This window comes from Trichophyton verrucosum, assembly GCF_000151505.1.
Source record: "Trichophyton verrucosum HKI 0517 chromosome Unknown contig00347_1.f1.exp, whole genome shotgun sequence".
In the NCBI taxonomy this organism is placed as follows: domain Eukaryota; kingdom Fungi; phylum Ascomycota; class Eurotiomycetes; order Onygenales; family Arthrodermataceae; genus Trichophyton; species Trichophyton verrucosum.
Genome location: NW_003315415.1, coordinates 15,273 through 39,905, shown reverse-complemented (window position 1 = coordinate 39,905; position 24,633 = coordinate 15,273). Strand labels below are relative to the sequence as shown.

Sequence of the window (24,633 nt, the reverse complement as noted above, 5' to 3'; positions counted from 1 at the left end):
TTTTTTTTTTTTTTTGTTTTTTTTTTTTTTTTTTTTTTTTAATGCTATTCGAATAGGCAGGCACTGACAAAAATGAAAGCGATAGTTGGCCCGATATCTCCACTTACTAATGGCGATCCTATCCTACCCTCAACATCACCCCCAGAATGGTCTTCTGCCATCGGCCACGCCATGACCGGTAAATCCGGCAGAGTCATTCACAATCTCCAGGAACAAATCACACGTCTCACTCGTGAATGCAACCTCCACCGAACCCGAGCCGAAGAAGCTCAGCGCATGAACGAAGTGTTAAAACAGCAATTACAGACCGTTACCGACCGACTACGCAGCTCCGAGCAGTCCCACGAAGCAAGTCTGATAACAATCGCACGCAAGGACAGGAAAATAGAAGATCTCAAATCAGAAACACAAAGCGAAAAGAACAGACGTCTAAAGGCCGAAAACGATGCCGCGGAAACCACACAACTTGCTCAACAACAACGCGAAGAGCACCAGCGAGCCTTTGCAGAAGCACAGGAAATCGCCCAGCGATCTCAATGCCAATATGATGCTCTCTCCCAGGCCCGATTACGCGACAGAAACGAGTTTCAGTCCCGTTTCAGCATGTTCAGGAAAGATTTTGACGAGCTAATAAAGCGCGAGCAAGAACGGCAGAATCAGCTCAGCAGACTGGACGTTATCATCGAACAAAAGGACCGTGAGATACGAGCTGCTCGTGACCGGGCAGAGAAAATCACCTCGTTATATGAAGAGTACAAATCGCGCAGTGACGAAGTGCTACAGAACCTTGTGGAGAAAGGACGGCAGAACGATCGAGACGTCGACACTGTGCTGAGAGATGCCCGAGAGGCCACCGACAAGATGAAATGGGTTGTCAACGTCAAGCAAAACGTCAAAGGTGCCAGATAATAGCTATCTCCTGCTTCTGCACCCACCTCTTCCCTTCCGCCTTTTACTTTTTCTCGGTCAAATCACCCGGTTTGACGTGTATAACAGTTCCGCTGGATCGGATTTCCTTCTTGTTTTCTACTTCCCTTTTTCTCCTTGATACCTTTTACCATTTGTTCACTTCATTCGCATAATTCCAAGTTGCCGGAGTTCGGAGTTGGACCGGATCATCCATCATGACCACTGGACCCGGATTGGATTTCTATTACCCTACTTGACTTTTTTCCTGTTTCACGTTCAACCCCATCCCCCATGGATTGGACGGCTTCATCTTCCTACCGACACCGATCCTTGCATTTGCACCTTCTCACCCGACGGCCCTACATATGATTCGACGGACACGTCCAGGACACCCCTAAAGTATCGACCGGAAGTCTCTCCCTCTTAATCTTTCTCTTTCACATCTTCTTCCGCCACTTCCACCACTTCTGTTTTCATTCTCGGCCTCCGCTATCTCCGGCTATATTCCCTCAACCACGATCTCACGTTTTGTTCCTTTGATTCTTCTGTACGAATACATTTTTTGGTGGGGAATGAAAAAGCATGAAACAAACAGCATTAGACTAGTCATAGGGAGGGTGTCTGAGTTGTACCTTTTTACCAACTTCCCTTTTTGATTCTTTTCTTTCTACATCCCTCCCATCTACCAGGAAGGACATGGCAGGAGAGGCCAAAAATATGTAAGGACATCATCGCCTTTTTCGTTTTGCTTTTTACCTGCATTTTCCTCGATACCTGTCTTGTACAGTTTCATAATGATTCTGATATTGGCATTTTGGTTGCATTAGTATATCTTTTCTTCGACTTTAGTGCAGATACTTAGATAGAACTGCTTATTCAATACTTAATATATTATTCTTCTACCATTAATACTCTGCATATTAATCCCCCCTGAAGGTTTATCCGGAGGATCCTATGGGTCCATCCGCCGGCTTAAATTTAATGCCAGCCTTAATTCGACTTCACTCGACCTCATCTTTTACAAGACTTGAGATCTATATTACTTTCACACCATCAGTATGTTGGCTCTTTGCCTATTTTATGATTCAATAAGATACACGATAATGAATATCCATCTTATGGTCAGAAATGGTGTGCTATGCACAATAACCATCTGGAGCTTAATGGCAGGACACTGTCTTCTCATGATACAGCATCCCTATCCTTCCAGCTGGTTCAATCAGTCAGCTCGGATAAACTATCTGCTTTAAATGCCCATAACCATCTTATCTAAGACTATCTAAGATAGTAATCAAATATCAATATCCACATTGCTTAGCGAGGATGTCTGCTGGCGCTAACGCACCAACATAGTGAAGTAGAACATCTACCAAATTTCTATTTCACTCTTCCTCTTTCACTCCTTTTATTCTCTCCTCTTCTTCTTCTCATCATCTCATTTTTTTCTATTATTTTCTTCTGCTTTTGCTTCTTTCTTACTGTTTTTCTCTTCTGCTCAGCTCTTGCACAGTGTTTCACCTGCGGATTCCCGCTCTTGCTTCTTTATTTCTGCTACATCCAAAACAACCAGAAAGATAGTAAGTAAAGCTGAAATCTCTTCCTTTTTTTTCTTCTCTTCTTCTTGGACTTGAGTGAATGAGCCTGTCTATTCCACATGTGAATGCTGACAACTCACTGCTTTCTCATCAGATTTGTTGCTCTTTTGCTCTACACTTTCTTTTACCTCAGGTCAATGACTATAGAGTTGATATCCTAGCTCAAGTCTTAGCTCCTTTCTGCAATCTGCTAGTTTCTAGTATTCCCTTGAGCAACCTTGCTTTCTCTTGATTCCTCATCTAAGGCTGTTCAGGATAGGAAGACAGGCTGAGCTCCGTTTTGCCAGGAGGGCAGCTCAAAAAACGCGCCTCAGCCATGGATTCGGGCCATAGACTGACTGTTGCATCCATATGGAGGCTTGAAACTGAGGGTGTAAGTAACAAGTTGTTCAACCCCAATTAATTCATGAATAGGCTGCTGATACTCGACTCTTTGTATTTAATGGATATAGATTGATCAGGTGACCAAGTTCTTCAAGTGAGATATCAGCAATTGTTCCTCCAAAAGATGCTATACTCTTAGCTGGTCTAGATGAAAAGAGTTGTTTTGTTAACTTTGCCTTTTAGGGGGTTACCTCATAGCTCGGATGGATTCTGCAAATATGAGTCAGAACACGATGTGGGTGCATGAGCTATATCTATAATCTTCCCCGAATACAGCTGACAGGAGACAAAACTAGGTGTTTTCCATTGATAACTGCAGTGTATCTCTGTCTGCTTCTGCAGTTGCCGAGTACTTGGCCAGCTTTATTGAGAAAGAGAAGGAACATGATTTGCTGGAGGTTTGACTCCTATGTTCTAGCAAACTACCTTATTTCAACTAACAAGGTAAATAGTGCCCAAAAATTACACGACTTTCGGTACCAGCCGGGCCCGAAATGGAGAGTGGTGAAGCATGCTGCGAGGAGGAAGATCAACTCATTGAGCAGCTACCGCCTCCTGAGGCATTGAAGCTTCCTGTCGTAGTCAAATACTGGCAGGAGGATGAAGCAGCTATTGAGTGCTTTATAAAAGCTCCTCGGTCTATACTTACTGCTATATCCCAAGCAACTGGAGCACAGGTGGATATTGAGGCAAGCAACAAGAGAATTCGAGTTACTAGCATGGAGAAATGGCAAGCTGACAATGCCATGGAACGACTTTCGAACGTCTACTCATATTTAGTAAGTGCCTTTTACCTGGCATCATTATAGCAGGCATACGATCTAATACCTACTATCTAGTCTCTAATGGTGGCTCCTCAAGTTGCGAACATCCTCCATGTGGGAGGTGTTACAGAGTTCAGACTTAGAATTGTTCCGTACAGGACATTGAATGATGCTGCTATCAGACGTGTCTTGGTTGATGGTCCCGAGTCAAAATTGATCAACCACCTGCATACAATGTCCGTCACCGTTATGGAGGTTATTGATCCAGACTCTCGTGAGCTGAAAGTCCCGAAGAACATTGCCTTCCCACCACGACTTACAGAGCAGCGACGAGGACAGGCCAGCATCTGGGATGATTTCAAGTTTCAACAACTCGGAGATGCGTCAGTACTTGCAAACTTGCCTCCCGCCCCGAAAGAAGATCCAGCCACGGCCCTGTCTGTGAAAACCGACTGCGAACAAGAAGATGAACAAATTGTTGAACACCCTTGGCTTTCGCATGAGAAAGCATCCTTTGTAAACAAATGGGTTACTGAAGGCGTGAAGGCTGGTGCTGTCGGAACAAACGTCTCCGAACCAAATAGTACCCTCCCCCCTGAACCTTCTGCTGAAATCGTTGAAGCGCCCAAGCTTCCTTCGGGACTAAAAAGACGTCAACCTCTACCTCCGGCTAACGTCCAAACTGCACCGAAAATTCCACAGCCTATTGTCGAAAAACCTCTTCAGGAGTCCATTGTCAAGCAACCCATCACTGAACAGCACGTTGTCGAGAAAATAGACCCGAAGCCGGCTGCAACTCCCATCGAGGTGAGGTCCCCCAAAGCAACTTCGCAACAGCCGGTTATCCCTCCTCCTAGGAACATTCTACCAGAGTCATTCAATACCTCAGCTTATGGCCATCCAAAGAAGTCACCCCCACGTCGACCAGGAAACGGAGTTCCATTTATGTATCCACGTCCAAGAGAGTATGGAAAATCAACAGGGAGAAGAGTACAGACACTTATCGATACATCGACAGATGACACTGAGTTTGTGGCTCCCTCTACGCAATCAATGTCGTTTTCTCAGGTGTTGGCTCCGTCCATTCCTCCTCTCCAGCCCAGACCTGCCTCACCGGCGGTTGGCTCTTCGGCCATGAGGTCTCCTGGGATTATAGGAACCTCCCCCTCCTCAGAGCAGCCTACTGAAGAGAACACAGACCCTGCGAATGGTTTAATGTCGAACGAAGAAAGACTTCGGAAGTTAAAGCTCTCCACTAAGGTCTCGTCTAGTGCTTTTGAACTTCTTAGGCCCAAAATTATCGACGGGGAAGAAGCTACTAGAGTCTTCCATCGCACTATGGGGCAAAAAACTCCAGCTCCAGCGGCTTCTGTCAAGCGTGAAACAAAAGCTGAGCAAAAAGCAAGAAAACAGGCCGCGTATTTGGAAGCATGGGGACCTATCCCAACACCATCTCCATCTAAACCTGCTCAAGCCCCTGAACCCAGCCAGTGGAAAAAGGAAAAGGCTATTAAGGAAGAAAATATTGATACCAACAATATCAAAGATATTTTTGGTTGCCTTAAGCCTGTTTTCGATGCTATTCAATACTTTACTGGCACATTGTCTGTGGAAATTCAACTTGGTCTTATCCTCACCAACTCGGTGTCCAAGCTTCATACAGGACGAACGCTTGACCTCAAAGCCTGGAATTCTCTCTTCAGACCACGACATGGACTTCCAGGTCTCACTACGGTGTTCAACCAATTCTTGACAACTTCTGGAACAGATATTGATTATTTTTTCGAGCTTGGAGCTCAGGATGAATCTGATACCCAGCCTTATTTCGAAGAGGAGCCCACAACTCGTCAAGTTTGCTACGAATTTCACTGTCAAACGAAGGATAGTACCGACATTGTTATCGTTATCGATGAGTCTGGGGCTGTGACCATCAATCGCCCTGAATTCGTCTTAGGAGCGGCAAATATTCATTTTCCCCTGAATATCTGGGACCTTCGAGCCACAGTCAAAGGAACTCAAGAATATATTGCGGCACCTGAGAGTGGAATTGCGGAGACTGTCAAATGCATTGTTGATAACTTGTATATTCCGCCAGACCGGACAAGAGTTATCCTATTTACTCGCGTTCCAGAGGACAGTGCACTCAGGATCACTAAGATTCTAATGAAACGAACCACACGCCACAAGTACGCTGGGAAGTATGTACTTGATAGCTCCGGAACATCAGGTTCCAACTGTGAACAGCCTGTGTTCCTCCAGATAACTGAAGTCCAGAGGTTGATCTCTGGTAACAACCCTATGGACAAAAACGCCATCCGGGTACGGTCTATCGGTTCCGAGGCCATGGTTGAAGGATCTCGACTCTGGTTCGAAGCGTCTATTGTCAGCCCGGCTATTGAAGAAGTTCTCAAAGCAAACAAGAACCTCACTGTTGGAGAACGGGTCGATTCGTGGCGCTCCGATGACTTGCTTGGTGCTGAATCCCATCTCGGTGGTAACATTACCGAGACGGACCGATCAGATGAATTCTTGACAACTGCTGAGCGAACTATAGGCTCATCTGGAATAGGGAGCCTGTTCCGCATTGCAAGAAAGGTCGTGGAAAAAATTGACGTTGTTGGCTGGGCGAATTACACGCCTACCAATTTCATCCAAGACAAATACCCATCTCCATTAGCTTCTGCTGGAGCCGGCCCATTTGCTTTCTCCCTTGCCGGAGGTGGTAGAGAATACGATGATGATGCTAGCAGGAGCGTTACCCCGACCCAGGATGACCTAGGCCCTTATTGGTAACTAGCTACGCTCTACCACTACCCCTAACTACCTAGAATAAAGTAGATTTTACTTGTAGATAAAATTTAAACCTTTCTAGGGCATGATGGCCTGCCCCTAACAATATTTGAATACGTCCATTGCTATTATTCTATACTGTAAATTGAAGAATAGTCCGTTTTTCAGAACTCAAAGCTATTAATCAAAATTCTAACAGGTATCTGTTTAACTTTTGATATGTAACGAAGTGAGGCCGAAAAGGGCAACATCTGTAGGGACAAAAAAACAAAATGCGTGGAACTCCTATGCCTTCTTTTAGGCAAATGGTGGTACTATTTCTAAGGAATTTACTTCCCTAATCGTTGCCATCATTTGTTTCATCTTCAACATTTCTTAGCCATGCTGCTCTTGCATCCACAGCAGCCTTACGAACATCCCGCTTAGGGTCATCAAGCACACACAGCAAGTCCCTGAGAACAGTCTTTTTCAATCGTAGTAGGGGAGACACTGTAGACAGTGCCTTTTTATTCTCCCCTTCCGCGCCTTGTCCAGCAGGGTTATTTGCAAGTAGAGTTAGGCATTGAAGAGCCTGAACTCGAACTTTCGCTGGATTACCGGCATTGCTAACGCCAGCCTTCTTTGACGTTGATGAATCTGGTGTTTGCAAATTTACATCGGTTTCAGTACTGCTGTGTATTTTTGCCGTCCTTGAAAGGCGGGTAACGAGATCTTCCACATAGCCAATTTCGTTTATCACCTGGACCCCGTTTTCGTGAATAACAATGGCAAGTGTTTTGAGCGTGGCGGATTTGATATTGCCGCTGGTTGTGGGCGATGATTCGGGGGGCGAGGGATCAGCGGCGGAATTTAGGTCAAGGGATTGAAGTAACAGAGGTAAGAGTGTCGGTAACTTGGTCATTACTAAAGATGATGGTATAGTGGATAAGAGGCCGGACAGGGCAGTAAGGTATGATTCTTTAGAATGGGATTTCCTCAATGATGATTTGTCGTGTGTAGTGGCAGATGTATTGGCATCGTGGACCCGGGCCGATATCAAAGGTATAACGGTTGTAAATACCTTTTGTTTAACTAGAAGACGAACAATAGCTCCATTTTTAACGTTAAGGATACTGTCTTCGGCAAGGAGAATGCTAAATCCCCTAGCGCAAAGGGTGCTGGTCTTTTTGTCCGTGGAATCCAACAGGTCCAACAAGGAGGTTAGTATCTGTGTCGTTGAAGGTGCTAGGCGGAGTATTAAAGCTTTTGCTAGCCAGAAAATGGTTCGAATAGTCTGTTGCGATAGGGCCGTAGGTGATGATGACGGTATTAGTGAAAATAAAATATCTGAAGCACACTGAATTTCCTCCTTGGAAAGGAATTTGTTGGCTAAGAGAGCAACATGGCGGCCTAATGCAAGCTGAATGGAGGGATCGGATTCCTCTGATATTGAAGCTTTTACGCTTTGCTGCAAAAGGGGTTCGATTCCGGTATTGGCATATGGCAGTGGCGATATATCCTTCGGCAATGCGGCAAGGATATAGGTTGATATAATTATCATCTGTTTTTGCTGGAGAGTTGCGGGCTGCTCTGAAAATAGAGCGGGTGTAAATTCTTCTTCGGTTGTAAATAGAGCATATGTGTTTTTGCATACCTCATCCTGGGTGGCTCGTGGTAAGTGACAGATGATAAGGTTACAAAGTCGTCCCAGGGTATCTAGTACACGCGGGTGGTTCAGGGCCGTTCCTCCCGTTGTAGACGCTTTAGCAGTGCGCCCGCATAGAGATTGGACAATCTTCTCGTAGTAGAAGTTCAGGTTTGGGTCTTTTTCTAGGTCTTGACGATGCTCCATTGCGTACAGAATCGTCGTTAATATAGCGGCGGTGTAGGTTGAAGAGCCCTTGCCATTAGAGCTGATCACAACATCCAGCTTACTGAGTAACCTCCTGACAAGGGTATTGAAAACCTCCTTTTCAATGCTTATCCGTGCCAGACTGTCAAGGGAGTATAGATAGGACTCGTCATCTCCATTTTCCATGCCAGGTAGAGTCGCTAGTAGTGCCGGGAAAGTAATATCAATGATAAGCTGTGGTTTATTTTTTGAAATCTTTGCCAGAGCATTGATGGTTTCCTTGCGCAATTCTCCATGCGCAACAATTCGTTCGTGGAGAAGGATATCATCGAAGTACTGCACAAAAAGACCGATTTCGTTATCCTCCAGGAAATTTGGTAGAATAGAAAGTTCTATGAGACCTTTCAACGCTGAGAGCTTGAATGAATTTTCATCTTCTGCGGAACCCATTAACGATTTACTGAATATTTGTGTAAGGACGTCTTTGTGAGACACAAGCGGGTTTGGAAGGCTGGAGTTAGAAGTAATGGTAGTCCACGTTCCGAAGACTGTTACAGCCGATTTGAAGAGCTCAACGAAGGTTTCCAGAATCTCGCGTTGCTTCGAGATGCCGTCAGCATTTTGATAGATGCTAATCAAAGGGCGAATAACGGATTCAGTTATCAAGGTAAAGGCAGGGGCGGATGCAGATGATAACGAGCTCAATATTTGCCGTGCCGGTTTTGCCTGCTTCTGCAGTGGCTCTCGTAATTGATCAATGCATTCATTGGTGACCGGCTTTAGGAGCTGCGCAAGCGGTGAGTTATTGGATCCATTCACTGATGATGTTGGTAGCTTTGAAGCTAGCGAATGTAGCACTCGCAGAGATTCTGCAGGAAGGACTTCATCCTGAGCGTTGAGTATTTCAAACTTGAGACAGTCCCAAATGGAAATGGAGTACCGGGCTATGGTTACCGGGCCATATGATTCAACACAGCCATTGAGTGCTTTCAAAGCATCCCGCTGAGGACAATAAGAGTTAGTTGTAATTAAGGAAACAATCGTATTGAAATGCTGAACCATACCTTTACATTCGCTGATGTTGAGTCTAGTTTGTCTAGTAAGGCCGGGAACGAATATGGAGCAAAGAGAGACGTGGATGTTATGCAAGCCTGCAGTCTATCTTTCAGATCCTGTGCAGTCACGCCGTATGGATCGTTTGGAGGAGGTCTAAATGTGATTGGGAAGTAATTATAAGCAGAATCGAATAGATCCTTTGAGATATCAATTGTGTCAGTAATCATATTTTCAATATCAAGAGTATGACCTTACCTGAGTATGGCCTGATATATCCCACTCCATCATCACTACTTTGAGAATGGAGAAAACAATCATAAGATTGCGGGGATCTCTCTCTCCGCTTACAAGATCCACGATTCCTATAAGTGACTCATCATTCATCTCACGCATGGCTAGATTTCATCAGTCCCGCTCTAATTCGCAGTGGTTCTCCATGTAAGATAGAATACCTTCTCGGCTTTTTGCCATCAGTTCATTTAGAAGATGGAGGACTTGCAATCGTTGTGACTGTGGGCGGGATCGGAATTCCGTGGAATGTTGATAAATGCTATAATCACAATTAGTATAATGGCAATTAATCACAGCCAGTTCACAATGCACTTACGCCCGAAATGTGTCTTGAGCCATGGACTTATCAAATCGCTCCATCCCGTGAAGAGTGCGTAAGCCAGTGATAGAACCGCCATCTTCAATCCGGGCACAAAAGAAGGTCGTTAAAACTTGGATTTGCTGTCGGCTCAGGAATTTGTCTGGGAGAGCTATTATCACCGCCGTCAGGTAGGACACTGCTTTTCCACGTATACTGGAGTCTTCATCATTGATATATTCCCCCAACGACTTCACAATGTCTATCAGTGTAGTCTGTTTGCTCTCAAGCTCTAGATTTCGCAGATTAGCTAGGGATCACGATAAGAGCCTCAAACAATAAACTCACTTGACGCAACAGCGCCAGCAATTCGCATTGCCTCATCCCGGTCCTTTTCGGCCACCAGCATAAAGTCCTGCAGCTCAGCCATCTTGTCTGCTGCCTGTCTTCGTCTTCCTCTTCACTTCCTTTTCCTACATCACGAAGTCCAAATATTTTCCCACTTACAGTTTATCCTGAGTTAAACATGCTTATCGATAAGATCACGTGTAGCAGCGGTCCCGCAATCGCCGCACGTGACCCAGATCTGCTGACGTCATATCTGGAGGCTTGACCTGGAGATCAAAAGAGCGACGGCGGCGACGTTGATGGATTTGAATACCGCCTATGCCATACCAGACACAAGTTAGAAACCGGTTTATAATATGTGTTCTTAAACCTTGCTGCTCGCTATGAAAATTGTCATTCTCTATACACTTCTTACGTTGACGTCTCTGTTTGCGGTTTGCTCCTCCCACTGGAATCCTCCCGTCCTATCCAGACGGCGACTGCTGCCTCGAGATTATAGAAGCCCAAAGAACCTCGATCCGGAGCGGAATAATATCGACAGGCTGAACTGGAGGTTCCCCGAGGACCGTGACTCCAAGCCGCAGTTCGTCATGCCCCCGTCTAAAGAGGCTGTTGGTGGCAAAGGTGTCCGCGTTTCAGATATCCTGGGGAAGACTCGCGAGGTCAACGTTTTCGCCTCAATGACCAGAGGCGACGAGAATATCTCAAACCGTCTGGATAATGATACCCAGGATACGATAGTTTTAGCCCCGAACAACGTTGCCGTCCAAGGCTTACCTCATAAGCCGTGGGAGAACCCTAGTGATTATGCCACCTTTGGAGTGCAAGAGGCGTATGAAGGGGAGTCGGGAAAGAAACGAGCAAACCAAAACTTGGAGAAATTCATCTTGGCTCATTTGATACCGCAGCGCTGCTGGGAGGCTGGCAAAGAGGTTCGGACTTTGGGAGGCGCGAAAATATTTTGGGAAGAGAAAAATGGGAAGAAATATGTAAGTCATCATATGTATAGTGGTTCCCCGTTTAATTGCTTCTAACTGTTGATTAGATTCACCCCGGTAACATCGAAGTTGAAGACGTGATCTCCGAGGTCGCCAATGGTGAAGTTTGGGTTATCAACGGAGTTCTCAACTACTTATGAAACACTTATTATGAGTATCTGGGTATGAATGGGTTTAAGGTAATTTTCTGGTGTCTCATATAGCAATATGTTATTGCCTAGCATTTCGGTGGTGCATGGAATATATATTTAGTCGTGGTATCAATTCAGGTCTCTTTAACCATTGTACACATCTTAAAGGTCAAGGAATTTTCAATTACGCAGTAGTAAAAATCCAAACAGGACTTTTACGATGCCTTCTGTAATATCCGCTCTTCAATTCCATCCAGGATGCAATAATGTTCCATCACCTCGATGTTCTCAGCCTCTCCCTGGAAGATTTTCTCCGGGTCCTGACCAGGTTGGAATGGATTCACAGCAGGATTCGTCACGCCTACCTGCTGCATCACTTGACCGGCGGCTACTCAAACTATCAGTAAATATAATCAAAGTGTTAAGTGGTTATACTTACAGTTGTCACTACCTAGGATAAACCCAAAAACGGACTGGAGGCCGAACAGGTTCAAGAAGTACCAAGACAAACTGGAGACCCATCTGACATCAAGATCACGAGTCATGACACCGGACTGAAGCATGGATTTGAATCGGATGGTCAAGGGGAATGGGAGTTTCACTATATAACGAGCATGAAATTAGTCCAATCTCCCAGTTTGTGATACGGTAGTCTCGCAGCTGAGGATGTCTTACATATAACGAATCCAGAGAAGAAGGCATTGATCCATGACATAATAAGAGTCTGTGGGATCATCATAGCCATATTCCCCTTCATCATCCCCATCATTGCGTCCATTCCAGCGGGGTCCGTCATTGGGTTTGGTGCACCAGCGCCGCGGTTCTCGGGGTCTTTCAAGAAGGCACCAGTCTTATAAGCGTTGATTAGATATGCCTTTCGGGATGCTAAGCTCGAGGGAGTAAGAACGGCAGATGCGTTGGTGCGCAAGTTAACACCACGGAAGAGAGCAAGCCGTTCCCTGAATTCAGCCAGGCTGGCAGCTGGTTTGGGCGAGCTGGTCATTAAGATCGTGGCATAATGGCGGAGGATACCAGTGAGTATCTGTTGATTGTGTGCATCAGCCAGAGCTCTTCATTGAGTGGATGTAATGGGATTGACATACCATGACCACTGAGATGGGTACCAGGATCCAGTAACTGCGCAACAATCAGCATCGTTAGCACACTAGAAGCATTAGGAAGACGTACAAAAGAGCTGGATCCCGCAGGATCGTCTGATCCAGGCCTTGAGCAGCCATGTTAACTGCCTATAAGCTTGTACCTGGGAAGTGTCTGCTTGAAAGGCGCATCATGTTCGACTTCTCGATAAGCTCGACGATCCCTCGACGGCCCGGGCCAAACATGCGTCACGTGACAGATTATCGCCAAAGCTGATGATGCCAGTTTGCTCTTCTAGATGGACAAAACACATAACACCACGGCGGACAATTTGTTCGCTTTGGCCAGTGCTGACGGAGTGTTATATTTATGGGATTTGCTATAGTACTCTCCTACATTTCTAGCATTTCAATAACTTTCCTGCGCTGAACCTCGAATTGAACACGGCAGCTCTATCCTGTGCCTGCTAGACATTTGACCCCGACCAATACACAGCTTGATTTCTGATACTCCCGAGAGAGAATCAGGTCCCTGCATAGCTTTTTCCGAAGTACCTACTGCTAATTGTCAAATATCCTCAAAATGCCGCTCAATTCTCCAGTACCGGTTCCTGTGTATGCTTCGTCTGGTATGTCCCTGATTCTCGGATCGAACCCAGCCTTCAAAATACTATATACCATTGGATGATGAAGACCAGTCCGCTAATAACTACTTAGAACTCAAGAATACTTCCGACGATGCTATCACAACATACCTCACCCTCGGCCTCCCTAAACCCAACAGATTTGTCGCAAGCCACACAAAAACAGATATCCGTCTTTTCATAGGCTATTGCGCTGTCACAATTGCTGGAGTCTCTTTCTACTTTGACTATACGAAAGGTTGGGAGTTCACGGCGCCATGGATGATATATGCCGTAGTAGCATATTTCATACTAAACACCGTATACACTGGGTGGGTATGGCTGGTTGAGAACAGGCAGGTGTTCGAAGGGACCACGCCCAAGGGAGAAACGGTATAGTCCCCTGTATTCCCTTCATTATATATATGTCTAACATGGTTCTACGACAGCTCCAAATACAGTCTCTGTCGAAGAAGTTATCTTCGACATATAAGCTTCACTTCCGACATACTTCTGCTTCGGGAAAAGTGGTACAGGAAAAAACAATCGAGGCTCCTTTTTCCAAGTGGTTTTCAGCAGACGGTACCCTCCACTTTGAACCATTTTCAGAATGGCTCAAGAATGAGATAAAGCTTGTACAGACATCTTCGTTGGAAGGTTCCTCTAAATAACGTCGGAGTGCGAGGCGTAAGTTTGAATTGGAATATCCAAGAAACATGCAAGAACTGGAATAAGTTGGTTTTAATGTATAGGCAGTGACTTTAAAAACAATGATACCTTTGTTTATCATTCGTGTTCTGGATGCCTCTGTCTGACTCTACACCTAGTCCTTTGCAAGGGCAGAAGATATTTGAAACCATTAATGAAGTCGAGCAGAAATGATACCCCCGTATATCTTAGTTTCAATCCTCCAAGTTCTTAGACTTGCTTAAGACGACTTGATTCATGAATACAGAAATAAATAATTCATTTTTCAAATGGGTTTGGTCTATATCTTTTCAAACTACAGTCTCATACCTTGAACAGCCAGCTTACCTTCAGCTTGACGAGTTCGTAGTGCCTTCAAGAGTACCTGGCTTCTCAACAGCGTCTGCTGGATGGCCACCTTCTGGTTTACGGTTCTGAGCCAGTCTCTGCAAACGGTCATATTGATTAGAAATGATACCCAGGCAAAATAAGAGGCTTAAACGAGGGATTAACGCACCAGTAGGTTTCGGAGAAGAACCACAATAGTGACTTTTCCAATTGCCGGAACATATATCGATGCCTTCTCCTTAACAGCTGGAGTGAAATTCTACATTATACCCACGCATCAGCAACAAATTATCATTCGTGGCCGCGCATCAGGGGAAGGGTAACATACCTTCTCACTGGAGAAATTTATGCAAACGGCACCAGGCCTAAGCAAGCTCTCGTCAAACTTGAATGCTTCTCCCGGAACACCAGAAACAACCACATCACAATGCGGCACAGCATCCTTCAACGTCCACCCTTCCATATCCTCAACCTCATGTCTGCGCTTCTTGAGCCCTTCTCCGCGAGTAAACTTCTGCACACCAGTGATATCAACGCTGTATACCAGCGCACCATCATTCGCCAGCAACGCGGCAAGCGGTCTCCCTACAACCTCAGACCGATTAACTACACAAATCGTATGACCGAACAGCCTGTTTCCGTACGGTAGTATAGTGTTGTATATCTGCAGGTATTCGAGGATTTTGATAACCGCAAGCGGCGTGCATGGTAATATGGACTTTTGCTGCTGGGCACTATCCAGGAAGCGTATGTTCTGGTACATGTTGAAGATGTATCTGTGGCTCAGGCCCTCGACGTCTTTACTTATGTCGACGATTTGCTGCAGGTATTGGTCTTGCCGGTTGTTGAAGATGGGGTAGTATACCATTATACCGTCTACATCGTCGTCGGAATTTGCGGCAATGATAGCGTCTTCGATTTCATCTTTGCTTACTTCTCGACAGGTATAGCGGAATCCACTATTGATTTTTGGGACTTGTTAGCTTTTTGATGCGTCGTAGATGTAGATGTATATGCGGCTGGGTGTGGGTATGCGCACGCGAGCAATGCAGCAGGGTGCGGTCACACCGGCAGATATCAGATAGACAACAACAGAGACACTTACTTCTCTTTACATGTCTTCTCCGTCCAATTTGCATACATCCGCGCCGCAGGGTCGGTATTCGCAAGGAATCCAACGAGGTGGGGTGGCTTATCCAGTGCTTTTCGCCCCTCTGTGACTTCGGCCAGCAGCCCGCGGGCCACAGAGGCAGCTAGGACGACTTTGCATGATGCCGGGCCGCTTTCAGGTTCTGTAGCCATGATGAATAGGTATAATTATGAGACTTAGCAGGTTGAAGTGGGTTTGTTTGCTTGTCGAGTGTAAAAAAAAGTTGGTATGAAGAAAAAAGTGGCGGAAATATATTTTTTTTAATTGAGTTTTTCTCTTTAATTTTTATACTTAGCGACTTGCATGGTAAAGATGGCGATGACTCTTATTAACTATGCCTTGTAAGATAAATATAGATCTAGTAGATATCATTGGACAGGGGTGGGTATGTTTATTTATCTATAGAGGGAGTATGGTTCTATTTTGCCGCGATAGCCATGAGCGACATCAACCCCGGTGTATATATCATTGACATTTGATAGTACAAGCAGGCTTTGGGGAAAAAGTACAGGAAAGACGAAAGAAAAGGAAATACAGGATAACAGGGAAACTAGATAATTGAACAGCGGCAAAATTACAAATGGAATTTCTGACTAGAGCGGGATAAGTGTTTTCTGATCTCGAGATTTTACACAAGCTATCTTTCTATACATAGAGTCAGGGAAAACGGAAAGGGAATCTGAGGGGTGACCAAATGCCATATGCATGCCCACACACATCATATCACACACATGGACGGTTTGTTTGTCTTGTTGTACAGGTTAACTCTAAGAGAAGCTCTTGTTGAAGGCGACAATGCAGTCACGGATCTGGGCCTCGAGGTCCTTGCTGATCTGGCCCTCCTTGTCGATCTTGGCGAGAATCTCGGGTTCGTTGGAGCGGAGGTGGGCGAGGAAGTCAGCCTCCCAGGCGAGGATCTTCTCGACGGGGATGTTGTCGAGGAGACCGTTGACACCAGCGAAGATGAGGGGAACCATCTCGTTGACGGCCATGGGCTGGTACTGCTTCTGCTTGAGAAGCTCGGTGAGACGGAGACCACGGTTGAGGGTCTGCTTGGTGGAGGCGTCGAGATCGGAACCGAACTGGGCGAAGGCAGCGACTTCACGGTACTGGGCCAAGAAGAGCTTGAGGGAACCAGCGACTTGCTTCATGGCCTTGAGCTGAGCAGCGGAACCGACACGGGAGACGGAAAGACCGACGTTAATGGCTGGTCGGATACCCTTGTAGAAAAGTTCGGACTCCAAGAAGATCTGGCCGTCAGTGATGGAAATGACGTTGGTTGGGATATAAGCGGACACATCACCACCCTGGGTCTCAATGACGGGAAGGGCAGTGAGAGAGCCACCCTTGTGGGTGTCGTTCAGCTTAGCAGCACGCTCGAGAAGACGAGAGTGGAGGTAGAAGACGCTATTTTCAAGTTAGTTGTCGAACGTTTATATATATAAAAAAAGAATTTGGGGGATTGACGTACTCTCCGGGGTAAGCCTCACGACCTGGGGGACGACGAAGCAAAAGGGACATCTGACGGTAGGCAACGGCCTGCTTGGAGAGATCGTCGTAGATGATGAGAGCGTGGCGGCCGTTGTCACGGAACCACTCACCCATGGCACAACCGGTGAAAGGAGCAATGTACTGCAGAGGAGCGGCCTCAGAGGCAGTAGCAGCAACGACAATGGAGTACTTCATGGCATCGTTCTCCTCAAGGGTCTTGACGAGCTGAGCGACGGTGGATCGCTTCTGGCCAACGGCAACGTAGACACAGTAGAGCTTCTTGGTCTCGTCGTTGGAGGAGTTCCATCGCTTCTGGTTGAGCATGGTGTCAAGAGCGACGGCAGTCTTTCCAGTCTGACGGTCACCAATGATCAACTCACGCTGACCACGACCAATTGGCACCATGGAGTCGACACACTTCATACCAGTCTGGACGGGCTGGTTGACGGACTTTCGGGGCAAGATACCAGGGGCCTTGACCTGGGCACGGCGCTTCTCAGCAGACTTGATGGGGCCCTTTCCATCAATTGGGTTACCAAGGGCATCAACAACACGGCCCAAAAGCTCAGGACCAACTGGGACATCGACCTGGTAAATATATTAGTATCTTGGAGTGTGCCGTAAGATGATGTGGTCAATATCAAAACTTACAATCTCTCCGGTACGCTTGACGGTCTCACCCTCCTTGACGAGACGGTCAGAACCGAAAAGCACGACACCGACCTGTCCGGCTTCCAAGTTCATGCACATTCCCTTGACGCCAGAAGCGAACCTTTCAATTGCTGTTAGTTTGATGATGGAAAAAAAAAAAAAAGATGTTTATTGTTCGTATATCAGAGTGAGACTTACTCGACAAGCTCCTCGGCCTGGACGTTGTGCATACCATGGACACGGGCGATACCATCACTATCAACCAGCAAGTCAGCATCATCATCGTCGAGCAGTATCAACCAAGGACGCAGATGTCCATCCATTGGGCCCGGTTCAATGGCCTGGGGGGCAGCAGCCCGACTTACCCGACGGAAAGGACACGACCAGTCTCGGCGAGACCAGCCTCCTCCTGGACACCACGAATTCTCTGCTCGAGGATGGAGGAGACCTCAGTGGGAGCTGGCTTGGCCTCAGCGGCGTAGGATCTGACTTGCTTGGACACAGCGGCCAAGGGGCTGGGAGTACCGGCTCGGACCTGCAGGCAGAGTGAACCTCTCGGGTCAGCAACAAACAACACCTAACGTCAATTTGGCAAACAGCCGAGCAAAACAAGCTGCCAACGCCATCAAAAAGCCGACGAGGCCATCGAACCCATCGCCCCGGCGAGCTCAATGGCTCTTATCCGTGCGATTGAGGATGGAATTGGGCGTTGTCCGGGCGAGGGCGGCCGCAGAGGGTGACGGCCTGACGTTGGGAGAAGGGGAAAACTCTTACAGCGGAGACTCTGCCAGAGACAGAGACGGCCGTCACGGAGCGGCTCGACTGCCGTAGAGCACTTCTGAACATTGTGGACGGGGAGACGAAGGAGTAGAGATGGGGAAGACGTGCGAGAGGGCGCGCAATGGCTGAAGCGGTTGAGGCAGAAGAAGGAGAAGCGGAAGAAAAGAGAGAGAGAAGAAGAGAAGAAGAGAAGTTGAGGTTGAAGTTTGTGGACGGCGAAAGAAAAGAACAAGCTTGGAGTTTCGCTGAAGCGCGCTAGGCCGCATGCGGGCGTGCCGAGACCGCGAAATACGCAGACCGTACGGGCCGGCGAGGGCGATATCAGGCAGAAGACGGCTGTATTTTTGGATTCTGCAGTTGTATTCGATGAAGACTACGCAGGTAAACACTGACGAGAAGCAGAGTCGAAGCTGTAGAGGTCGAGCAGCCAGGTTGTGATGGCGATGTTGTGGCGGGAAGAACCGGAAGTGTGAGCTGACAATACGGTATTGGTGTGTATTATTGGATATAAAAACTAAAATCTACAGCTTGGGATATAAGAAAAAGTCGACGGACAACACAACAGCAAAAGACGGATATGAATAGGCGAGGTGACTGGCTCTCTCCTCCTGCGAAATGGTTTCTACTTGGCCTTGCTCTTCTCAGCCTTCTGCTTGTTGAATTTGGCGACCTCCTTGGCAATGGCGGCGTCGAGGCGTGACTTCAGCTCGGGACGGTAGCCCAGGTAGAAGAGCACCTCGAGCCAGACAAAGAAGGGCGCAAGGAAAAAGGCCTGCACCAGGTTGTCGAGCAGGGCCGGGGCTCGACCCTCGAACACGCCGTGGCCTACAAACTGCAGGATCCAGGCGACGCCTTGCACGGCCAGCGACCAGTAGACGGCCGTTTGCCCGTAGGCGGCGAGGAGGTGGTTTATGTACGCTGTTCCGCTCAGCAGCAACGGTGCCAGCATGGTGCCGGCTACAGGTTCCATCAGCATGTACAGCAACAGGTAGACGAACGCTGCTATCGTTCCGCCATTAGGAGGCAGATTCTGGATGCTGATGGCCTCTGGCACAGAGAACAGCGGGCCGGCACTGCCCACCTATTTTTTTTTAAACACGGTGAGTATAGAGTATATATATACATACATACACCCATTATTATGTGCAATTATATTCAGTGTAAGGGAACCCACCAGTAGGAACATGCAGAGCATTATAATTGGCACGCAGGTGATATGGATGATAACATTAATCTTTATCAACCCGTTAGTTTTCTCTTTTTCTTTTCTTCGCCTATATCTAGGTAAGAGCAACACTCACTGGATGATGGTGGTATGCCCCATACTATAAACTCGTTAGCCATGCCCCCCTATTTCTCTCTATCTTCTCTCTTATATTCAGGGTTATCAATACATACGAAGAGGAACTGCTTCTCTAGGTCCAACATGGTTGCTTTTGTCTCTCAACCAGCGTTCAATCCACTATCTCTCCGGCTATCGTGTATTGCTTTCCCCGAGTCTGGACTTACTACGATGAAGAAGTCAAAGGAGGTCGACGAGGGGCGAAGTCGAGACGTTGCAAGTTATCAAGAACTAAACGAAAAGCCGTATACCGATTAGCATGTGAAGATAAGCGAGTTAGCACCACCACCGCCGGCCGTCGTCAATAAACAACTATAATCTTCGTTTCTTCCCACTCACCAACCGTATCCAGGTCAGTCACACCGGTTCATCAATCGTCTCTCCCACCGTCCGCTGGCTCTCGATGTTCATGCTTCTTGTCTCGCAGCAAAAGAGTAGGAGCGAAAAGAAAAGAAGACACGACGAAAACCGCCCGAAAGGAAGAAAAAGAAACCCTGCAAGGGCTAAGCTTCGATATCACGTGATGTATAAAAAAAGGCGCCAGTTTTGTGTTTTTTTGCAGCGTCAAGAGAGTCGAAGCTGACGACGAGCATCATTCACACTCATAACAATTCACGTTTTGAACCGGGACCTGGACTTCGGCTTCGGTTGTCGCCTGCATCGAGCGCGCTGTCTCTGCCGGAGTGGTCTTGTCTGGGCAGCTGATTCCGTCTGTGACTTGACCTCTGGAGCTGGGGGTGAGCGTGTGCCAGGAGAGAAAGAGATGAACTGATAGCCGTGGGTTGACAGAGCAGCTGAAAGCGCTGCTTCAAGAGAAAAGAAGAAGCGAGTGAGGATTAGGCACCGGAGTGGACGAGCCTCGATACCGCACAGGACGAACGCGCGCCGCGAGACTGCGCCGGGGGTCGATATAAGGGAGGAGGAGGAAGAAGAAAGCGAAGAAGCTCACGCGTCGAGGCAGAGATGTTCTTCATACACTTCCTTGAGCATGTCCTGACGCTGCATCCGTCGTTCTTCGGGTCGCATGTGAAGGAGTACCTTAGCCAGAAGCTGCTGGACGATGTGGAAGGCATCTGTACGGGCGACTACTACATCGTCTGCGTGATGGACATGTACGATATCTCTGAGGGCAAAATCATACCCGGCAGCGGTCTGGCAGAGTATACCATCGTCTACCGTGCCATTGTCTGGAAGCCGTTCAAGGGAGAGACGGTAAGAGATCGAGACAAAAAGCACTTTTTTATATACTTTGGAGGTCTCTTTTCGGCATCAAGCTAACTGCCGGTGGAGGTTGATGCTATCGTCACCTCTGTCAAGAACCAGGGCATTTTCGCCGAGGTTGGGCCATTGACGGTCTTCGTCTCAAAACATGTATGCTACCACCACTCTCTACGGGAGGAGTGGTTAACGGAAGATAAGTAAAGCTGACTTGGAAATAGTTGATTCCGCCGGAGATCAAGTGGGATCCAGATTCGACTCCTCCGCAGTATACCGATAACGCAGATCAGGTCATCGAGACGGGAACAAACCTACGAATAAAGTTGATTGGACTACGAAATGATGTGCGCAACATGTTTGCGATTGGAAGCATCAGAGAGGATTACCTTGGGTTTGTTTGCTCTCGCTATCACCGGCTTACAATGGCCTGTTGGCTGACGCATTATCCTCTGCCAGGACTCTGTAATGAACCGAACACTCTTTTATTTTTTCTATATCTTCACTATCCTTGCACGAACTGGCCCGCTGGCTCCCGGCCCGCCATCAACTATCCTAACTGCACAGCCACCACCTACATCTACCAATTATGGATATGCTTCTCACCAATGCAGGCCCTTAACCTCTGTTCTCGAGCTACCGCAGTTCGGCGATATGGAGAGACATAGGGCACGAGGAAACCCCTAGTGAAAAAATCTCATCCGTACATCCATCCTGGTATCCTTACGCTTCTCTCCTTCCTATGTGTGAGACCAGAAAACACTTGTATACTAGAAGCTCTACCAAACTAAATAATTTGAAATTAAACGCGTCTGCACCCAGCTCCCTCCCAAGGCGCATCCCCCCCTAGCCAACGACGAAACACCTTGCCTGCTACCACCGGCTCTCTCCCTCGGGCCTTTTCTGGGGAACGGCCTATCTCTGAAACAACGGTGCCTGAAGTCTAAAATGGCCCGGCCTGCATCACTATCAAAATCGGGCCTATAGAAATTCACCCCCGGCAGCAAAAGAAACCAAGCGGAAGAACCTGAAACGTCGTAGTTTGCCGTGAACTGACGGGCATGAAGCTAGGCCAGGGGCTCCGCTGCATGGCGAATCCACTGCCAGCACTGCCGCTAATATGATTATTATTTCCTGCTGTCAAAGTACGCTTTGCGCCTGTGTTTGTTGCAGGAAGAAGCCAGGTCTGCCTCTTGTTCCAGCCGGCCTTGTCTCTCCGTCTCCCTTTTTCTTTTCTTCTTCCTGTCCTGCTTGACAGAGTTCCGTTTTAAACCAGCTTCCCCTGTAGCACGCTCTTTTTCTTTCTCTAACCTCTCTGCTGTCTCTCTGCTGGCTGGCAAGAAGTTGTGGTTTGTTTACTTCCCTCCCCCGTGTAAGTATACAACAGACGCGCGCAAGAGGTTACGCCTTTGGCCAACTTTTCTCCCTCGCTCCGTCTCGCCGGCGACAAGAAACCACAAAACTACTTAAAGAGCTGCCTCAACCGCCTTCGTCACACTCTTTTTTTGTTTTCATCGTACTCAAGCTCTCGCTGCGTCTCGTCGCTGCCCGTCACGATGACCCTTCAGGCGATCTACGAGGGTTTCCTGGCCAGGCCAGAGCCGGAGTTGCTCGCGGAACAGGCCTCGCTGCACTACATCACCACCACGACCTCGCACTCTGGATCCCAGGACATCATCAAGCACCTGCAGGCCGTCCGCCGGACGCTGGATAAGAAGTCCCAGGTCACTCTCAACGCCGTCGAGGGTGCCAACTCCCTCTGCCTCGAGGTCGAGACCACCTTGCTCTTCACCTGCGGCGGGGGCCCTTATCTGCTGTCCCTCGACGATAACTTCGTCGTCGACCAGACCGTCACAATCCCGGTGGTGCGTTATACCTTAAACCTGAAGGATTTAATCCAAAAGAAGAAGAAGAAAAAAGAAGACAACGCTAATAAACTGTTGGAATAGATCCATATTGTTCACTTTGATGCAGAGAACAAGATCGTACAGATCCGCCAGTACTGGGACCAGGCTTCGCTGCTGAGAAAGCTCAATGTCATTGGATCACGGAACAACTGGCCAATCTCTGATAGCGTGGAGCAGAAGCGTCTAATTAGCTCTTCCATCGCAGCTGCAGCCAAGTGCTCGAAGAAAACTGAGGCTGAGGCTGAACCAAAGAAGCCGGAAGAGCGAGCACCCAAGAAGGCCGCAAAGGAGCCGGAGACTCCCCTATCCTTTTTTGAAGCTCAGAGCGTCGAGGAGCCGGTGCCGGCTACCAAGTCTCGTACTTCCACCTTCTCTGCAAAGCCAGCTCCACGAGACTACAATGACCTGTTCCAGGGAGATGATGAACCCCTGGTGACTCCTCCTAGGTCGAGAGACCAGGTCCTGGGTACCCCCAAGACCCTCTCAAAGACGTATACCCATTTCGAGTTTGGCGAAGGAAAGCTGCCTGGTGACCAGCCGGTGAGACCGTCCAAGAAGCCCGGCCACTTTGAATTCGGCGATGAGGTTGAGCCTCATGTGCTAGAGGAACAGAAGAAGGCAACCGAGAAGTCAAAGTCTAAGCATCCGGGCCACTTTGAGTTTGGAGAAGCCGAGGACTGTCCCATGCCTGTTCGTCCTCGATCATCCAAGCATCTCTCTCAATGGGACTTTGAAGACTTCGTCACTCCCGAGAAGCCCAAGAGAAGACCCGTCCGCGGCCAGGAGGTGCGTCACTTTGGCTGGAGCGACGACGAGGTTGAGAACGTCACTCCCAAGCCAAAGCCACGCATCGCCCATCCACGACGTGACGCTGAGACCCATTTCAAGCTCCAGGATGAGCAAACCCCCCTTCCAGCTGAGAAGGCCGCTGCAGGTGCTGCGCATAACAGAGGCCTGAAGCTGTATGAACACAATCTGTACGATGAAGATGAGAAACGAGAAGAACCCCTTAATACCTCCAACGGTACCTCCAACGGTAACAGCAACAACAGCAACTGCAACACTTGTAGACGCAAGATCTTTGACCCCCAGTGGGAGATGAAGGACGAATTCGTGCATGAAAACGGCAACGCGGCCGAGGAAGAAGAGAAGAAACCCGTCTCTCGAAGCCGTATGGGCGTCGTCAAGCTGATGGACTCCAGCTGGGACAAGTTTGATGAGAACAACCCCCAGGAACAACAGCCCGTCGTCGACCGTCCCATCCGCGCCAACCCAGCTCGCCAGAGCGTCTATTCCAGAAACTGGGGCTTTGGAGACGAGGATTAAAATCTCCCCTTTCTCTTTCGCCTCTTTCGGCTGGTTTTTGGCAGGAATAACACTCCCTTTTTTTCCCTCTAATATATTTACCGTATTCCACCCATATCTTAACCCTCCTTTATTCAACTTTCTTTATTGACTCTCTCTACTGAGATCTTTATGTTTTATGATCACTACCTCGCCCTTATTTTCTTTCCTTTTTTACCATCCCTTTTGCCCTTCGGCTACTAGTTAGGGAGAATTCTTCTTTTTTTGAAATCGTTGCTTGGACTGCACTGAAACGACTACACGGGCGATGGTTACGAACTCCGACGAAATGATTCCCATCAGCGTCACTCTTTATTTCTTTTCCCTGCTTTACTACATGTTATTTACTCTAGAGAGAAGTGTTTCGATATTGAAGTGCCATTAACTACTGCTGCGTGCTGTGTGGCTTTGTCCTCGTACTCCTACTCGTGATTAGTTGACTAGTTAACTAGTTAGGAGCAAAGCTGCTTATCTCCGAGAGCCCAGAAAAAAGAGCTCGGCGTAAAGTCGGCCATCGTCACCTTTTGCTTCCACGATAGTAGTATCTTCTTCCTCGAGGCGCCTACCGGGGAAGATTCTGCGTCTCTCTGCTTCGTCTGTCCT

General features: G+C 47.7%; 13 protein-coding genes across 13 annotated transcripts; 7 read left to right on the top strand and 6 right to left on the bottom strand.

Moving 5' to 3' along the window:
* Positions 1-72: 72 nt before the first annotated feature.
* TRV_04441 (uncharacterized protein) lies at positions 73-909 on the top strand (the record flags this gene model as incomplete). The annotated part of the gene is made up of 1 exon (XM_003021421.1): positions 73-909. The coding sequence occupies one exon, from the start codon at positions 73-75 to the stop codon at positions 907-909; it is 837 nt and encodes a 278-aa protein (XP_003021467.1).
* A 2,473-nt stretch (positions 910-3,382) lies between these two features.
* Positions 3,383-6,445, top strand: TRV_04439 (uncharacterized protein; the record flags this gene model as incomplete). The annotated part of the gene is made up of 2 exons (XM_003021420.1): positions 3,383-3,667; positions 3,728-6,445. 2 exons carry the CDS (start codon positions 3,383-3,385, stop codon positions 6,443-6,445), a joined length of 3,003 nt encoding a protein of 1,000 aa, XP_003021466.1.
* Positions 6,446-6,779: 334 nt separating this feature from the next.
* On the bottom strand, positions 6,780-9,556 carry TRV_04438 (uncharacterized protein; the record flags this gene model as incomplete). The annotated part of the gene is made up of 2 exons (XM_003021419.1): positions 6,780-9,275; positions 9,338-9,556. The coding sequence occupies 2 exons, from the start codon at positions 9,554-9,556 to the stop codon at positions 6,780-6,782; spliced, it is 2,715 nt and encodes a 904-aa protein (XP_003021465.1).
* A 376-nt stretch (positions 9,557-9,932) lies between these two features.
* Positions 9,933-10,348, bottom strand: TRV_04437 (uncharacterized protein; the record flags this gene model as incomplete). The annotated part of the gene is made up of 2 exons (XM_003021418.1): positions 9,933-10,210; positions 10,267-10,348. 2 exons carry the CDS (start codon positions 10,346-10,348, stop codon positions 9,933-9,935), a joined length of 360 nt encoding a protein of 119 aa, XP_003021464.1.
* Positions 10,349-10,649: 301 nt separating this feature from the next.
* Positions 10,650-11,404, top strand: TRV_04436 (uncharacterized protein; the record flags this gene model as incomplete). Its single annotated transcript, XM_003021417.1, has 2 exons — positions 10,650-11,255; positions 11,312-11,404. 2 exons carry the CDS (start codon positions 10,650-10,652, stop codon positions 11,402-11,404), a joined length of 699 nt encoding a protein of 232 aa, XP_003021463.1.
* A 206-nt stretch (positions 11,405-11,610) lies between these two features.
* TRV_04435 (uncharacterized protein) lies at positions 11,611-12,633 on the bottom strand (the record flags this gene model as incomplete). Its single annotated transcript, XM_003021416.1, has 4 exons — positions 11,611-11,783; positions 11,835-11,996; positions 12,071-12,465; positions 12,584-12,633. The coding sequence occupies 4 exons, from the start codon at positions 12,631-12,633 to the stop codon at positions 11,611-11,613; spliced, it is 780 nt and encodes a 259-aa protein (XP_003021462.1).
* Positions 12,634-13,549: 916 nt separating this feature from the next.
* TRV_04434 (signal peptidase complex component, putative) lies at positions 13,550-13,786 on the top strand (the record flags this gene model as incomplete). The annotated part of the gene is made up of 1 exon (XM_003021415.1): positions 13,550-13,786. One exon carries the CDS (start codon positions 13,550-13,552, stop codon positions 13,784-13,786), a length of 237 nt encoding a protein of 78 aa, XP_003021461.1.
* Positions 13,787-14,152: 366 nt separating this feature from the next.
* Positions 14,153-15,452, bottom strand: TRV_04433 (uncharacterized protein; the record flags this gene model as incomplete). The annotated part of the gene is made up of 4 exons (XM_003021414.1): positions 14,153-14,248; positions 14,320-14,409; positions 14,479-15,109; positions 15,256-15,452. 4 exons carry the CDS (start codon positions 15,450-15,452, stop codon positions 14,153-14,155), a joined length of 1,014 nt encoding a protein of 337 aa, XP_003021460.1.
* Positions 15,453-16,067: 615 nt separating this feature from the next.
* On the bottom strand, positions 16,068-17,765 carry TRV_04432 (uncharacterized protein; the record flags this gene model as incomplete). The annotated part of the gene is made up of 4 exons (XM_003021413.1): positions 16,068-16,707; positions 16,772-17,379; positions 17,443-17,563; positions 17,641-17,765. 4 exons carry the CDS (start codon positions 17,763-17,765, stop codon positions 16,068-16,070), a joined length of 1,494 nt encoding a protein of 497 aa, XP_003021459.1.
* Positions 17,766-18,343: 578 nt separating this feature from the next.
* Positions 18,344-18,481, top strand: TRV_04431 (uncharacterized protein; the record flags this gene model as incomplete). Its single annotated transcript, XM_003021412.1, has 1 exon — positions 18,344-18,481. The coding sequence occupies one exon, from the start codon at positions 18,344-18,346 to the stop codon at positions 18,479-18,481; it is 138 nt and encodes a 45-aa protein (XP_003021458.1).
* Positions 18,482-18,844: 363 nt separating this feature from the next.
* On the bottom strand, positions 18,845-19,359 carry TRV_04430 (uncharacterized protein; the record flags this gene model as incomplete). Its single annotated transcript, XM_003021411.1, has 2 exons — positions 18,845-19,303; positions 19,354-19,359. The coding sequence occupies 2 exons, from the start codon at positions 19,357-19,359 to the stop codon at positions 18,845-18,847; spliced, it is 465 nt and encodes a 154-aa protein (XP_003021457.1).
* Positions 19,360-20,527: 1,168 nt separating this feature from the next.
* Positions 20,528-20,842, top strand: TRV_04429 (DNA-directed RNA polymerase III complex subunit Rpc25; the record flags this gene model as incomplete). Its single annotated transcript, XM_003021410.1, has 1 exon — positions 20,528-20,842. One exon carries the CDS (start codon positions 20,528-20,530, stop codon positions 20,840-20,842), a length of 315 nt encoding a protein of 104 aa, XP_003021456.1.
* A 1,493-nt stretch (positions 20,843-22,335) lies between these two features.
* TRV_04428 (uncharacterized protein) lies at positions 22,336-24,012 on the top strand (the record flags this gene model as incomplete). Its single annotated transcript, XM_003021409.1, has 2 exons — positions 22,336-22,644; positions 22,729-24,012. The coding sequence occupies 2 exons, from the start codon at positions 22,336-22,338 to the stop codon at positions 24,010-24,012; spliced, it is 1,593 nt and encodes a 530-aa protein (XP_003021455.1).
* Between the last annotated feature and the right edge of the window lie 621 nt (positions 24,013-24,633).